The sequence below is a fragment of the Microchirus variegatus genome (assembly GCF_963457635.1).
Source record: "Microchirus variegatus genome assembly, chromosome: 7".
NCBI classification, from domain to species: domain Eukaryota; kingdom Metazoa; phylum Chordata; class Actinopteri; order Pleuronectiformes; family Soleidae; genus Microchirus; species Microchirus variegatus.
The window spans coordinates 33,020,683-33,036,093 of NC_139808.1; the positions used below are offsets into that span (position 1 = coordinate 33,020,683).

At 40.9% G+C, this 15,411-nt stretch overlaps 1 protein-coding gene across 4 annotated transcripts; it reads right to left on the reverse strand.

Annotated features, from left to right (window-relative positions):
- Positions 1-636: 636 nt before the first annotated feature.
- On the reverse strand, positions 637-14,850 carry eif5 (eukaryotic translation initiation factor 5). Of its 4 annotated transcripts, none has more exons than XM_083893022.1 (12): positions 14,777-14,850; positions 13,903-14,146; positions 8,902-9,181; positions 8,723-8,804; positions 7,544-7,716; positions 7,338-7,449; positions 7,114-7,238; positions 5,955-6,116; positions 4,778-4,939; positions 4,512-4,676; positions 2,094-2,234; positions 637-1,080 (listed from the first exon to the last, which is right to left on the reverse strand). In XM_083893022.1, exons 3-12 carry the CDS (start codon positions 8,971-8,973, stop codon positions 985-987), a joined length of 1,290 nt encoding a protein of 429 aa, XP_083749148.1. In that variant the 5' UTR covers positions 8,974-9,181; positions 13,903-14,146; positions 14,777-14,850; the 3' UTR covers positions 637-984. The 4 variants fall into 4 exon arrangements, with proteins under 4 accessions (XP_083749148.1, XP_083749149.1, XP_083749150.1 ...); XM_083893023.1 differs by lacking the exon at positions 14,777-14,850 and adding an exon at positions 14,584-14,601; XM_083893024.1 differs by lacking the exon at positions 14,777-14,850 and having other exon boundaries at positions 8,902-9,042; positions 13,903-14,553.
- Positions 14,851-15,411: the final 561 nt, after the last annotated feature.

Sequence of the window (15,411 nt, forward strand, 5' to 3'; positions counted from 1 at the left end):
TTAAATAATCCTAAATCAAACAGGTAAATCTTAATCTCTACACATCATAAAAACTTATAATAATGATGATGATAATACTAAGAATAAATAATATTTTAAAAATGAATTAATAAAATGTGAAAAACTGTTTTTGAGAAAATGTTAAATCCAGTCATTGAGTGAAATTCGTTTTTTCTGACGGTCCGTGAAGGCGTCACGATCGAGTCCAGCCGAACGGCTGCAGGAAGTGACGAAAGCAGCCGAGTCCATTCTCATTGGAGCGGAGACAAGACAAGAGGAAGAGGAGAGAAATCTGTCTCTGTGGGAATGTTGTAGAAAGTAAAGTTTACACATTTAATATTATATTGTTACAATTATGTAATTTTTTTTTTTTTTCATTTAATTACCCTACATTTTCATTCCCCCTTAATGTTACATTAAAACCCTGCAATATAATTTCCCCATACGTTTAATTAACTTAAACCTAATTTAATATGGATTATTTTTTCCCACAGTTACTTCAGTCTTTCAGCTGTAATTTTAAAATTGCATTTATTTATTCATTTATCACATAAATTCATAAATGGAGTAAAACACATGGGTCTGTTCAGGAAACACGAGCTCATGGAGGCAAATACGGCAAAAGTTCAAGAGGAATCGTGGATAACAAAACATTCTTTATTGACTGGAAACAAAGGGACCGAGAAACAAAACAAAACAAAAAACAACATAATGTGCAGTCAAAATGATCCCAAAACACCCGAGATTAAAATCCTCACATCAACTTCATTTCAACAATCTCCAAAAATTAGATTAGACTGAGCAGCAAGTAAAGCGCTAATGTTAACGTCATGCCACAAAGCAGAGGAGGAGGAGGAGGAGGAGGAGAGGGGAGGAGAGGAGGAGGAGAGGAAGGCCAGCCGTTAAAGATCGTACAGGTCATCATGAGTCAAAGCCACAACACAAGAAAAGCATCATCATCATCATCATCAGCAGCTCAATCTCTCAGATGGCGTCGATGTCGATGTCCTCTTCTTCCTTTTCAGGCGTTGGTTTCACAGTCTCCACTTTGAGCTCGCGGGCAGAAGACGAGTAAACCACCTGAGGACAGACAAGTCGAGATTATCTACACAACGCTTTTCACAGATTATAAGATTTGTGGTGAATTCCAAGATTTGTGGTGAATTCCAATTCCTCGCTTAAGCCTCAATCTCAAAAAAGTCCAAGTGCTGTCCCGATTCTCAGAAAAATTAAGTTGAGGGCCAAGTTTAAGGGCTGCATCGCCCTCAATATTGAGATTTTCCGAGACCACCCTTGGGAGCAAGGGCTACCCAGAATGCAATTGCGCGTTCTCACATAACAAAGATGGCGCCGAAAGCAGCGAAAAGAGTGAAATGATGAAACCATTGTATTATCTTAGTTTAGGCCCATATTATGGATTACTGACGTCATTGTTGCGTAACATTTATTCTTATTTTACGATATTTTGTCAATAGTCGGCCGGTGTGGTTTACTTTTCAATAAGCCGTGGTGTGTGGTAACTGTCAGCTGAATATTTGTATGAGTATCATCTTATAACTAACTGACAACTGGATCGTAATAAATAATCCTGACGTAAATGTGTTCTTCTTCTTCTTCTTCTTTTTTGGAGTTGACAGGCTGGACGCAGCTTTCGCGTTATTCTGCCCCCTACAGTCTGAAGACGTATCTGCATTTAAGGGGTGTCCCATTTCTAAGTGACAAAATTACCCTCAACACTTGGTTTTGAGGGTCAGTTAAGATTAAGGGTTGAGTTTGAGGGTTAAGATGGGAATTGGCCCTTGAATCTACAAATTGTCCATAAAAAAGGGACAGGAAATATCATCGCTCATGCCCTTTCCAGAGCTAAATAACAGTAGTTGTTTTTTTTTTATACATTATAGGGCAGGGATCAGCAGGTAAATGAATATTTGGGCTAAAAACAGTGCCTTAAAACGACTGTGGGAGGAAACTGGAGAAAACGCTGCTGCGAGGCAACGTAGCCCAACGCGAGTACACGCGACGTAAAATGGGAGAACGGGAGTTGCCGTTGGGGCCACATCTCGAGTTTCTGCTTCCGATATCGTCCACTTTACCTCCACGTTCTCGTCTTCCTGCTCCTCCTCCTCCTCGCTGCCCTCGCTCTCCTCCTCCGCCTCCTTCAGCCACTTGACGAAAGGCGCGGCCTTGGCGTGGATCTCTTTGGCAAGTTCCTTAGACACGTACTTCTTAGAGACCTGATGGAGGGAAGAAACAATATATTATTTAAGATCCACGTCATGCGTCATGTGGCCCACGAGTGATTAATTGGTCTTAAATCCGTGTTAAAATAGGTCGATGCTGCTTTAAGGCGTGCATGGAATATAAACTACATTTCCCACAATGCACGGCGATTGTGTTACCCGCAAAGTGACGGCACCGCCACTGGATCGCAGTGTATCATTGTATACGCATCATGTGATGAGTGAAATAGAATAAGTAATAAATACTAGAGCTGAATCGATTACTAAATTAATCCCCAACTATTTTGATAATCGGTTTGAAGCTTTTTTTCATCATTAAAACCAGATATCTGATTGTTTTAGCTTCTTAAATGTGAATATTTTCTTGGTTTCTTTGCTCCACATAACAAAGAAATCACCGACCAACGCTTTTTAACATTTTCTGAACCAAACGATTCATCGATTAATCGAGAAAATAATAGTCATATTAATCGATTACGAAAATAATCGTTAACAGCTCTAATAAATACAGAAAGTTATTTAGCAATATTTTACGGAGTAGTTTCTAAAAAAGTTTTTTTTTTAAATTCTGTATGACAGTGTCATCCGGCCCTTTGAGGGTTACCGTTATGCTGATGTGGCCCTCAGTGAAAATGAGTTTGACACCCCTGCTCTAAAGCAGAGTGAACATTTATTGTACAGGTTAGAAAATACTACTTCCTTTGTTTTACCTGGGTGTAAAAAAAAAAAAAACACACAGAAAAGCTCTGACACTTGATCTAAAAACACCTAAAGAAGAGGAAATAAAGTCGAGGTCAAGAACAGAAATTGTGCTTTTCCATGATAAAGTTATCTAGTCACGTCGTTTTCACCATACGTCACAAATTAGTGACATGTAAAGCAGTCATTTTGGGTCTAACTGAATCATTAGAATCAGTTGGAGAATCAGCAGATCAGCCTCAAAGGTTTAACTTGTATCGTTTGAAGACGATTCTTCATGAATTACTTGAGTGAATATCGGTCGTACGTTCACGTTGCCCTCAGACGGGACACTTCTGCTCGAGCGTCATGTGACGCGTCCGCCTGATTCTCTTTGTTTTGTTTTTATCTCGGTGCAGAATCAAAGTCTGAGCGAGCAGACGCTCTTCCCTTTTACACAAACACATACACACAGACACACACTGCTGCAGCAGCACTTCCTGTGGTCATGAGGCCTCACAGTTTGCAGCAGTCTGTTCAAACATGACTTTTGTTCAGATGCTGGGGTGTTTTTTTTACTTCTATAAGTCAATAAAAGTTGTTTGCAGTGAGGTTCAAAGCTCTGTTTAGTTGGAAACGTCGCAGGAAAAAGATCCAAGTTTTCACAACAACGTGTTTGTCTTCAAACAAGGAAACAATGTTTCATCTGGAAACTGATGTGACTTGATATAAGTTTACATAAGTTTGAAGTGACCCAACGGGTTCAACCATTTTTACTTCACCGCACACAGATGCGGTCGATCCACTGCCGCCTCCATCACAAAGTTCAAACCAGTTAAGTTTCTCACTTCTGGGTTTGAAATCCTTTCATTCAGATTAACATCAGTGACACAAAGTGACCACAAGAGGCAGCAGTGGACCAGAAGCTCCTGTGCCACAATGAGCTAAAATCACAGATTTTCTCTATGGACTCTGGTGTGGGAGAGTGAGCGGTTGAAAAAGTGACCCATATTCCTGTTTCCTGATAGAAAATGCGATTTTTACAGTGAGATGCAATAGTGTTTAAAACACTGAGGTGATACAAATACAATTCTGCGATTTCAGCTTCTTAAATGTCAACAGTTTCTGGTTTCTTGGCTCCTCTGACAGTTAATTGTAAAATATTTGGCTGGGGGGGGGGGGAATTACATTAAAAAGGGCCACTTCATCCATAAAATATATATTTTTTTACATTTATTTCCAGAAATACATCTCATTCCCACAACAACAGAGGAAGTTGGGATTGAAAGCCACTTCCTTCAAAAAGAATAAAAGCCCTACACTGCTTTTCTGTCAATTATAACAATATTTTAAGTTTATTGAGCAGCATTAGTTAGATCTGTAAAATAAAATAACATTAATTTTCTGACTTTTATAGACCAAACAAATTATAAGCTGACAAGAAACACTAAAAAAATTATCATTGGCTGCAGAAAATGTTTTTTAGCTCATTCCTGCTGACAAAACACATAATATTCAGCATTTCTTTTATCTTCCCTGTGGGTGGGTAACACGGGTCAGAACGACCTTCTCCGCTCTCTCGCTCTGACTCACCTTCTCTGCCCAGGCGAAGATGACGTCCTCCTCCAGCAGGTCTGCGTCGTACAGGTCTTTGAGGATGATGGGAACTCGCGACAGCAGGTGAACCTGATGCAGCTTCACCACGCACTCGAAGCCTCCCATCAGATACTTCTGGGCCTTTTTGTTGTTGTGGCAAAACTGAGGGGAATTAAAAAAAGAAACGCATTTTAAATACACAAAACAAAACCGGTGACGAGAGAGAGTTTAAGGCGACAATGGTGCAACGGTTTCCAACTCACGCGCAGGAAGTGGCGTTTGTACTTCTTGATCTGCTCGCGGATGTTCTCGTCGAAGAGCAGCTCGCTGAGGATAAGCGGACCCATGGCCGTCACGTCCAGACGCTCCGCCTCCGCCAAAATCTCCTTGTCGGCCGCGTCGATGGTTGCCTCGTCCTTCTTTAGCTGCAGGAACAATAGAAGTTCATTTTAGACTCATTTTTTCTACAAGAATCAACTCCAATGGGATTCAGGGATTGTCCAGTGATTGGACATTCTGGTCGAAAGGTCATGTTCGGTGCCTTTTTGTCCACTTCTAAAACTGCAAACAGAAGCTGCCTTTTATATGCTGTGTGTTACACATGTTTATGTACTGCCATCGATAAAGTACAAATTATTAGTGTTGGGGTGAATTCCAATTCCTTGCTTAACCCTCAATCTCAAGAAGCTCTCCCTCTAGTGCAAGTTCTGCCCAGATTCTCAGAAAAATTAAGTTGAGGGCCAAGTTTAAGGGCTGTATCGTCCTCAATATTGAGATTTTCCGAGACCACCCTTGGGAGCAAGGGGTACCCAGAATGCATTGCGTGTTACAACATAATGATGGCGCCGAAAGCAACGAAACAAGTAACTAACCGACAACCTCATAACTTGAGTGACAAACGGATCGTGACGTAAATGTGTTCTTTTTTGGAGTTGACAGACTGGACGCAGCATTCGCGTTATTCTGCCCCCTACAGTCTGAAGACGTATCTGCATTTAAGGGGTGTCCCATTTCTAAGTGACAAAATAACCCTCAACACTTGGTTTAAGATAGGAATTGGCCCTTAATCTCCATCACTTAAGTTCTTCTGATACACGAATTTGTCTTCTAGCGCCTCATGGTCACATGACTTGAAACCCAATTTATTTTTAAAGAAGAAAAACACTTGATAAATCAGTATAAAATGTAGATTCAGATACAATCCAAAAAATCCTATGCATCGCATGCTTCACTATGTGGAGATGAATAAATATCACATAAAACCCTTTTCGCCGAGTCATGTTTGGGCCGTTTATTGCTTCCTTTTTGGGATAACAATATTTGTTACAGAGCTGGAGAATCACGTCGTCACGCCGCACAAATGTGTCGTTAACAGCCGTCATACGTTTTTGATACGCTGTGTTATATTTCTATGTAAAGTCTCCGTTTGTCAGTTCTTACTTTGACAAAGTTGTAGAAGAGGTTGACCCTCTCCTCCAGAGGCCTCTCCAGGTCGTCGGAGAGCGTCAGGTTCTTGGCGTGATCGCTGATCTCCTCCATTCGTCGCCTCTGCGCCTCCTCCGTGGTCTCCTCTGCCCAGTCCTCGTCGTCATCATCTCCGTCCTGAAGGATACGGTCGTTTTGGTTTATTTATCGACGGAAAATCAAACTCCACCATTATGTCCATTTAAATGAAAAAAAGGTCCAAAACCTCCAGAAATATATATTCAAACAAATGCACCTTTTTTTAATAATTCATAGTTTTAAAAAACAAACCTGGTTTAATTATTTATTTGTATTCTTTCATTTTCATTCACTCATCTATTGAACTTGACCCGATTATTTTAATGTGTTCTCGTTTATCTCGTCTTTTGTTGCTCATGCAGTTTATTCAGACATTTCATGACTGTTCTTACGTACATGTTTAATTTCTCTATGACCTGATGTTTAGTTCACACAGGCGTCATTTAGTCTGCAGTGTTTTCCTCACTTCCTTCTCTCCCTTCTTCACTTGTCCATTGTCATTTTTAATAAAAAACAAGTTAAATTTAACACATCACATGTATTGCATAGAAGATTTCTAACCTCTGACTTTTCTGCTGCTGAAACAAGTGAATTTTCCCACTGTGGGAACACGTTATCATCTAAATTTTGTTAAAATTTAACTGAAATCCACTTCTAGGCCATTTGCTCATTATCACAGAGAGTCAAAGACACGGGTTACAGTCTCAAATCTATTCAATTGGACATATTTGTACATCGGTTAATAGTTTAGACGGGAGGGAAAAAAGCGAAGTAGAAAAACATGAGCCCTGCTTAACAACTTCTATATTAACAATCGTCTAGTGTCGTTTTTTAGGGGACACGATGGTTGCTGCAGAAGGCCTTCGCTCCAATGTAATATCATTAAAGTCGTTTCCCTCTAAAGCGTAAGAAGCTGATATTAGGTTCCTATAAAAAGTCCAGGGTTTCCCACAGTAAATCTGAGCCCAGGAGAACCAGGAGCTATGATGAGCAGCCGGTGAGGACCATCAAAGTAACAGAGGTCTGCTCTGTGCTCGGTCGATGAACTGTGTCCAAGTGTGTGTGTGTGTGTGTAAAAGAGAAAAAGCAAACTCACCACAGCCTGAGGAGCGTCGATGTTGCCATGGGCCTCTCCGCCGCCGGAGCCGTTCTCCTTGTCCTTCTTGCGGTTCTTCTTCTCTTTCTCCTTCTTTGCAGATGCGGATCCACTGTCATTGGTCTCTGTTGTTGTTGTTGTTGGGGAGGAGCAGAATTATCAGTGTCTGTGTTTAAAAAGCTTTAAATCTTTTTAAAAACAGAGGCCAAGAGACCGTTTCTGACCTGGTGGGTTTTTGAGGATGAACGTGCAGAGTTTGTGTCTGGTGTCGAGCATGCCGCGGTTTCCACAGGCCTTACAGGAAGTGCCGATGGTTTGTTTCTTGGGGTTGACATGCTGCGAGGAGGAGCACAGATAAATACGATTAACTCCACTACACCACGATAGATAAATAAGAAGGACCTCAAGGGCTTTCACGTCGGACGTTTACCAGATCAGTTTCAGGGTTGTCGCACTCGGTACACAGCACAAATTTTCTGATGAACCCATCCAGCATGTCCTGCAACTTGTTCGCCTCGTGGGATCCGTTGACGATGTAACGGTCATTTTTGGTATCAAACTGGGTCTGAGCGCCGAGTTCACAACCAAAAAACTTGGTCGGGTCTGTGGAGGAGAAGAGGGAGAACACATTCACAGCTGCAATATTATCATTTTTAGAAGTAAAACCAACATTTCCCAAGAGATGTTTGGCAAACTGATGATAATATCTTTGTTTTAACATGTTATTTAAAAGATATACACATTCTTTTTAACTTAAACTCATCTGTGGGTCCCCGAGCCAGTGTTTGGAAACCAGTGGTCTAAGAACATGGCAACAAACAACGTTGTGAATCTTCTAAATTAAGTTTCCTGTCAAGTGTCAACACTCAAAAATACAGAAAAATATCTTTTTAGGTTTAGTTTTTTCCGAACCATTGTAGCTCAGACGTAACTGGTAACCCGTGGTTCCCCGGCAGCCGAGACTCTACCGACTGCAGTGACTGGTAGACGGCGATAGGTGGCGCCACATGCCAAACCATGATTTGCGGTCCGCAAAATATATTTTAATGCAAATATTTTTGGCTGTATTGTTGTTGGTGTCTCTGTGATAGGGCTGGGGGAAAAAAAATCAATTCAAAAACTTCAAAAATCGATTAAAAAAATTATATTTTTTTTTTACATTTCTATTTTGGAAAACCACACAAAACACCAGTTTGTGTTATTTGTGTACAGTTTATTTTGTAACTTCTGGGAGAAAAAGACAGCTAGTCTAAGCTTTTATTTGTGAAAGTTATTAAGTAAGTTTGTATTTGTTTTGAATGAATAAATGTTCTTTTGTCTTAAGTTTGCCTTTGTGTGATCACATTATCTTATACAAACTGCATCGTTTTGATGCCATAATTTGCCTTAAAACACTATGCGTTGTATCAATTTTTGAATCGAGAATGGATTTTGAATCGAATCGCGAGCCACCCAAAGATTCACATCCCTACTCCGTGACATTTTAGGAGTATTTTACGGCCAGTTGCTTTAGATTTATTACACAATGCACCTTTAACGATTGAATAAGGAGTCAGAATCAATCCGATCTGAACAAACAGAAGCGTCAGATGTGCGTGGTGTGACTTACATGTTGGAGGCCTGTTTAATGCCTTTGCAACATCAACCATGTTGACAATGACTGTCTTGATTCCATTCCCTTTGCCTTCAACCTGAGCGGAGGACGGAAAACACAGTAGTTTTTAAACAAACACCTCAAATAAGACGCTTCCTGACACATTCTGTGAAGAATATCGGCCGAGCCGTTACCTTGGCAATCAGACGGGGCATCTTGTAGCGGTAGAACTGGTCTGACACGCTGCGGTTGACGTTGACAGACATTTTGGCTGGCCGTGAGCACTATCAGTAAGATAAAAGGATCTTGGTTGGGGATTTTTCGGGATCTTCTGTCTGGAAAAGAGGGGATGACATAAACGACTGCAAGCGTGCTCGGTCTCTGACATGAAAAACGTTGTGCCGCTGTGGCCGCAAGCTCCTTGCTTGAAGGCTAGATTTCCACCACACAGGTTCCAACGGCTGCGCAACAGCTCTGAAAGAGGAGAGGCAGAAAAAAAAGGGAGAAAGAGAGACCATCAATAATTAAAATGGAAAATGATTTAAAAACAACCGCATGCTGTATTACACCACATCCTAACAAGCGTCAAGTGGTTTTAATCTTTGATCTGATAAAAAGGAGATTAAATTACGCAGAATGAATACACTTTAGATACGAGGTGTCTGTCAGACAATCCTAATCTGATCTCAATTATCAGTAATTTAATAAATTAATATTTTATGATTAAAAAAAAAAAAAATCAATTTGAAGATTTGTTTTCTGCTTCTTCAAAGCGATTATTTTCCTGTTTTTTTGCTTCACATAAAGAAGTCAAGGCTCGTGATTTTGGACAGTTTATGGACCAATCTTTTTACAAAAGTGCAATATAAACATATCCCATTATATCTAGTCCATACTGTATATATTCTGGAAATTGTCCATTATGTACACTATACATTCTATTCCATTTAACTTTTGATGGTGTACTTTTCTTGTTAATACATGGTTATTTATTATCCTTATCTTTACTGTCTTGCTTCTATAAATTTCTGGGCAAATAAAGAACTCTCTTATCTTAAAACGATTACCTTAGAAAATAAATCGTTTAGTTGGACAAACCCAAACTGTCATGTAAAAATTCACATTAACACAAACAGATTAATCAATTACTATTAAAATAATTGATAATTCAGTCATCAAAAGCAGATTTTTGAAGACATGACCTATGATATTTATAATATTACACAGAAAATCAATAGCCTCCACCACAGTAATATTAATGGGTATATGTATGCGTGACACTGTTCACAAAATTCCATTTCAGTGGCTCCTGAAAGTGCAATATAGATAAAATAAAGAGAACAAGAAAATATAAAAACATGGGGGCAAAGCACAGTGGAAATGAGACAGAATCAGAGGAATCGGGGTTTTATAAACCTGGGTAAATGACTCATATTTAACATTGCCACGAGGGGACTGTGTTTTTCCCCCCTCCGCTGAGTCACGTTTGACGTCATGAACACACTGTGAAGCGGAAAAGTACCGTGGAGAACAAGGACATTGTTAAAACACCACCTAAAAGCTTCTTTAAATACATTTTAGGTTGCTATTTAAACTGTGCATAGCACAGTCTCACTCGTCTGTCGAAACGAAGTAGAAGACGACAACGTTGATAATAAAAGTTATCGAGGCAGAAGTGTATGAATTCAAAAGCTGACAAGTGTTTACATGGAAGACTGAAAATGACAAAAGGCCCGAGGACGAAATAAACGAGTCAAATTAATTCAAACTGCTATTTCAGTTGGTTCACACGATCCTGTTCGTTCCAGAACAATAATGAAGTGATTCATCGTCTTTTAAATGTTTTAATCAAATATCTGATCAAATATCTGATCAAATATCACTGTACTTATTCAAGGAGGATATAAAAACAAACATTCATCTTGTTCCCTGAATCTTCACAGGATTAAAAATCCACAAGTTGCAACGTGTTCCTGTGGTGAAAGGTTATTTACAGAGCCACAGATTATCCAGATGAGAATGACTTTAACTTCACCAAGTCTGAGCTTTCAATCCTAATAAACATCTCATTTACAAAGAGGGGCGGGTCGTACCATCCAGGACGTCACAAAGTTCAATTGAAGACCACTCTAACCAACTGACGCCGGGAAAGCGGATACGTCAATTTTCGAGGGGGTATAAGGGGGGTTCCTCGTGATATTGTTTTGAAATTTCTTTCGAGCACACCCAGGAAAGCCGCAGGTGTACGCTCTCAAATCCTTTTTGAATTGTGTTCCTTTCTGCTGCAGAGGCTGAGAAATCAGTCATTTCGTAGGCATTGAAGCTCAGGTTTTAGAGGTCCTTTCTGAAATCACCCGTAGGTTTGACAGGCATTCTTTCCAGGCTTTAAAAATTTAAGCTCACATAGAGTGGTCCTGTTGCACATATATGTTAGTTATAGAGGTTTACTTACATACATTAACTTGTTTTTATGCTCAAAAACGTCCTAGTTGCTGTAAACGAGCCGATAGAAATCCCAGTTTTCTGACGCTGTTCCTTAGCTGTGATATTTCAGACATAAATCTCACCCCCAGAAGACAGAGTGTGTTGTAATTGGCCAGCCAGTGTAGAAGAGTCCCAACTGTCTTGTGATTGGCCAATACCCGGAAGTGACATAATCAGCCCACAGAAGGGCAGCTCCCCCTTCTGGAACTGCTCCTCATTATCAAAACATTGTTTTAACAGTGTTTAAAAATAGCTTCTTCACGACTCCCCGCCGCAGTCCCTTTTATGACTTTGACCCGGAGTCAGACCCAGAGTCAGAAGACACTGTCGCTCGTGAAACACCTCCACAACGGACGTTATTCTTCTTCTGCGGTTCAATGTACGCAACCGGATGTGCCCGGAATAGTGCCCGGAGCAGGAGGATCTGCCGTTCCGGCGAACTGGTGTTTACGTAACCAGACCGGGTTTTTTCAGAGATCTCGCTGAGCCCGAGATTACAAAAAAACACAGCGTTCTCAGCAGTGGCTGAACTGTTTGTTTAGAACCTTCAGGGCTTCGTAAACAAGGTAATGACGCAGATACACAATAAAAAACAGCGTTAATTGGAACTTCCGGTTAGGTCCGCTTTAAGACTTTTGTTAAGACATGTGCATAGAAGTCGTGGAGGTCGCCGCCAATCGAGACAAACTGTGCCATCTTGGTGCATTTTGCCGACATCTGATAACACACGTCGTATTGTGCATCTCTAGTCTCGACTAAACCCCGACAAAACCATCCCTTATAAATATTTCAAGTGTGTGTTGAAGCCTCTGCAGTGAGAAAATCGAGCCAATGTCCATGTGACTCAACAGTGAGCAAGCTCAGCAGATTAGAGGAAAGGGGGGGGGGGGAACCATCCACATAACTGAATACTCTGCTCAGCTTTTGTGGCCGTTTTCATAGAAAAAAAGCCCTTTGTCTTACACGAGGGCCCCTGGCTTTAGTCACATAAGGCCTGCTCTTGTTTAACAGGTCAAAAACAGGAGGCCTGGCAGCTGCCAAGCACCCCCCCCCCCCTCCACCTCACTCTCCCTGCTGAGGGTTTCAATGCCAACAACCCAGTCTGCAGGTTATCAGGCCGAGGACATATTAAATGACCCGACTGGTTCATCAGCGGAAACACGAGGTCTGGTGAATCAGAAGGTCATGGGTCGAGACGAGGGCTCGGGCTCCATAACGATATCCACCCTCACTGACTATCAGGGTTTTTTATATGCACATTCATTCGTTTGAAATGTCACTAAAAGTTTCCTCATTTCATTATAATTTATGGAAAACAGAAAATGTTGGACAAGCAGGAAACAACAACATTCCAGCATTAGTGCAAGACGCACATATTGCGTCACTAAGCAGAAACCAAATATCACCGTGTTTCAACAGCTATGGAAACAAATTATTCAAAATTTAGTTTTAAAATTTGATGATAAATTGAATCAAAAACCTGGTTCCGGGTTTTGTAGGGCAGTTATGGTCAGTCAGCTAAAGCTTAGGAATGTCCCACAGTGTGCGAGGCCTCCCTGTCTGGGCAATTCTAAGCATTCACGGGCAAAATACATCTGCATAGATGCAGACTTTGAAAAGAGAAACGACCAGAGTTAACGTTGGTAACAGACCAATCGGCAATCATCATAGGAGTAACTAACCCTGACAGTCAAATAAGAAAAACAACAAGGAACTGAGAAATCTTACACTTTTTCCAACAAATATTGTGATTGCAGTTACATTTGCCAAGCCTTGGTTCAATATTGACATGGTAAACGTAAATAAACATCGTGTTGAGCCCTACAGGGGGAAGCCGAAGGTAGAAAAACTGGTGCGACCTTCCAATATCAGGATTAAATGCCATTATTTAAACCACAAACAGTCAAAAGCCCTTGCCGATGACAACATAGTATTGGTAAATGTGTTAAAAATTCAAACTGGAGAACAATTTAGTTACTATATGATACCAAATAAAAACTTAAAACATATGAAATAGTACCTCACCTTTCACTCCACCCCACCCTCCCTGACCCTCATGTGAAAGATATAGTGGTAGAAGGTGAATAAATGCTGATTTAGCAGCAAAGGAGAGCTTTTTTAAATATTAAAATGTAATTTTTCAGCTACTTAAACATGAATATTATCAGGTTCTATTGCTCCATAGACAAAAACAACATTTGTGGTCTGTGGAAACATTTTCTGGACCAAACAAATCCTCAAAATGAGTAGGTAATATAGAATAATAGAAGGTAAAGACGGATTAATCCATTCTGAAAACAATCATTAGGTGTAGCTCTGTAGCAGGCGTACCTAATAAAGTGGCCAGTGACTGTATATCATCATTTGCATACAAAATATGGATTTAATAAGTATTAATAAACATAATTTAACAGTTTGTGGCGATAATGGTCAAATTTAGGAGCGGGATTTGTCTTTAAAAGCAGCAGCAGAGCAAGAGTGGGCCCTGTTTAGGGGGGAAGGAAGCTAAGCTAGCTTTAGCTGGCAGCTTGGTGCAGAGTGCGTCATACAGTCAATGTACACGAGTGACGGGACTGGGAGACGCCATTTTGACTCAGTGGCACAGCAAACACGGGAGAAGAAATACAAGTAAAAGACACCCAAACACACACATGTGTCAGCATCAAAAGGACAATTAACGAGAGGGTTTAGAAACGTACGCTGGTGCTTACCGTTTTCGCAAAACAAAGACATAAACACAACGCTGATCGTCCAAGAGACGCAGTGAACGGTGTCGGGTGGCTGGAGCTGGCGTGTAGATAACAGCAGAGATCCGTGAATGGTTGATGGCTCTCAAAGGCACACAGTCTTAACACCAGAAAGCGTCCAAAGCGGTGCAGGTGCCAGGCTCAGGGGCGGAGGCAGGCAGCAGGCGGGCTTTCCGGAGCGTCCTCGAGACTTTTCTGGGGGGGGAACCTTCAGGGGGGAGAGGCGCTCGGTTATTACACAATTCCCACATGCGCTGCTATACCGTCACGCTGACGTTGACGCACAGTGGCAGCTATGCTAGGTCTTTTATCGATCAAAAACCAGAGAAAAACAATTCCTTCACTGTGCCCCGTTAGACGTTTTTAGGGTCCAACGCTGCGTACGTAGCTCGTCCGCCGAAGCTAGCATGTTTTCAGCACGTGTTTCGTCACCGAATTCATCACGGAAATAAACCAAAAAAAAAACATGACATCGCGAAATTAAATCCCTTGAATGTGTGACTATAAAGGTGTGACGACAACACCCCGTTGATGCTTCTAACCAACAGCTCCGCGGTGAGCGCGGCCCGTTACCGCGGCTCGTAGCCCCCCTTACATCACCAGGAAATAGCCGGAGCCCAGAGATGCTAACGCCAAGTCACTTACTTAATAGTCCTGCGCTGACGACGCGTTGCGCGTGAAAGGAGGTAACGTGGTTATAACCGTAGCCTTTCAGGGCACGGTTAGCATTTTTAGCGAGCTAATGTTTGGCGACGTGAATCACGAACTTCGTTGTGAAATCCGCGTCAGGGCGAGACGAGCTAACAGAAGATAAGACAACTCTGTTTAAGTTCCTCACCTTTCCTCTCGAATGTTCTTCGCAACGCTGCTACTCACGGAGCTTTTACTGTAGAAGTGAAGCTAGCAGCCACACGGGGCGCTTTGCCACGTCCGGTGATACCATTCCTTTCAAAATAAAACACGACGACACATTTGTGGGGTATTTTTTGTTGTTGTTTAGTTTTGCTTAGTTGTGCCAAATGGCATCTTTTTTTCTTCTTTTTTTTAAAGACACAATCATTATTATTACCTTTCTGAATCTTGCAACTAGCAATTAGAAAAAATAAAACTAGTCAAAAACTAAACAAAAATTAAGCATTTACAAAAAATATAAAATTACTACTACTACTGCGTGCAGCGGCAAAAAAGGAATATTTCCTTTATTGAATATTAAACATGTCATCACATTCCGTCTTGATGCCGACAACAGTTTCACTGATTTCTTTGTTATGTGGAGCAAAGAAACGAAAATATATTTAAATTTAAGACACTGAAAAATCTGAAAACTTGTTTTCAATGAGAAATTCAATGCAAAAATGCTGTTTTTAAAGTGTTTTATAAATAAAGTTGGACTGGTTTGGATTGTTCATCCGTTTACTGTAATTCCCAGTTTTACTTTGAAATGTTAGAAGGAAGTATTGCATCGAGGTTGAA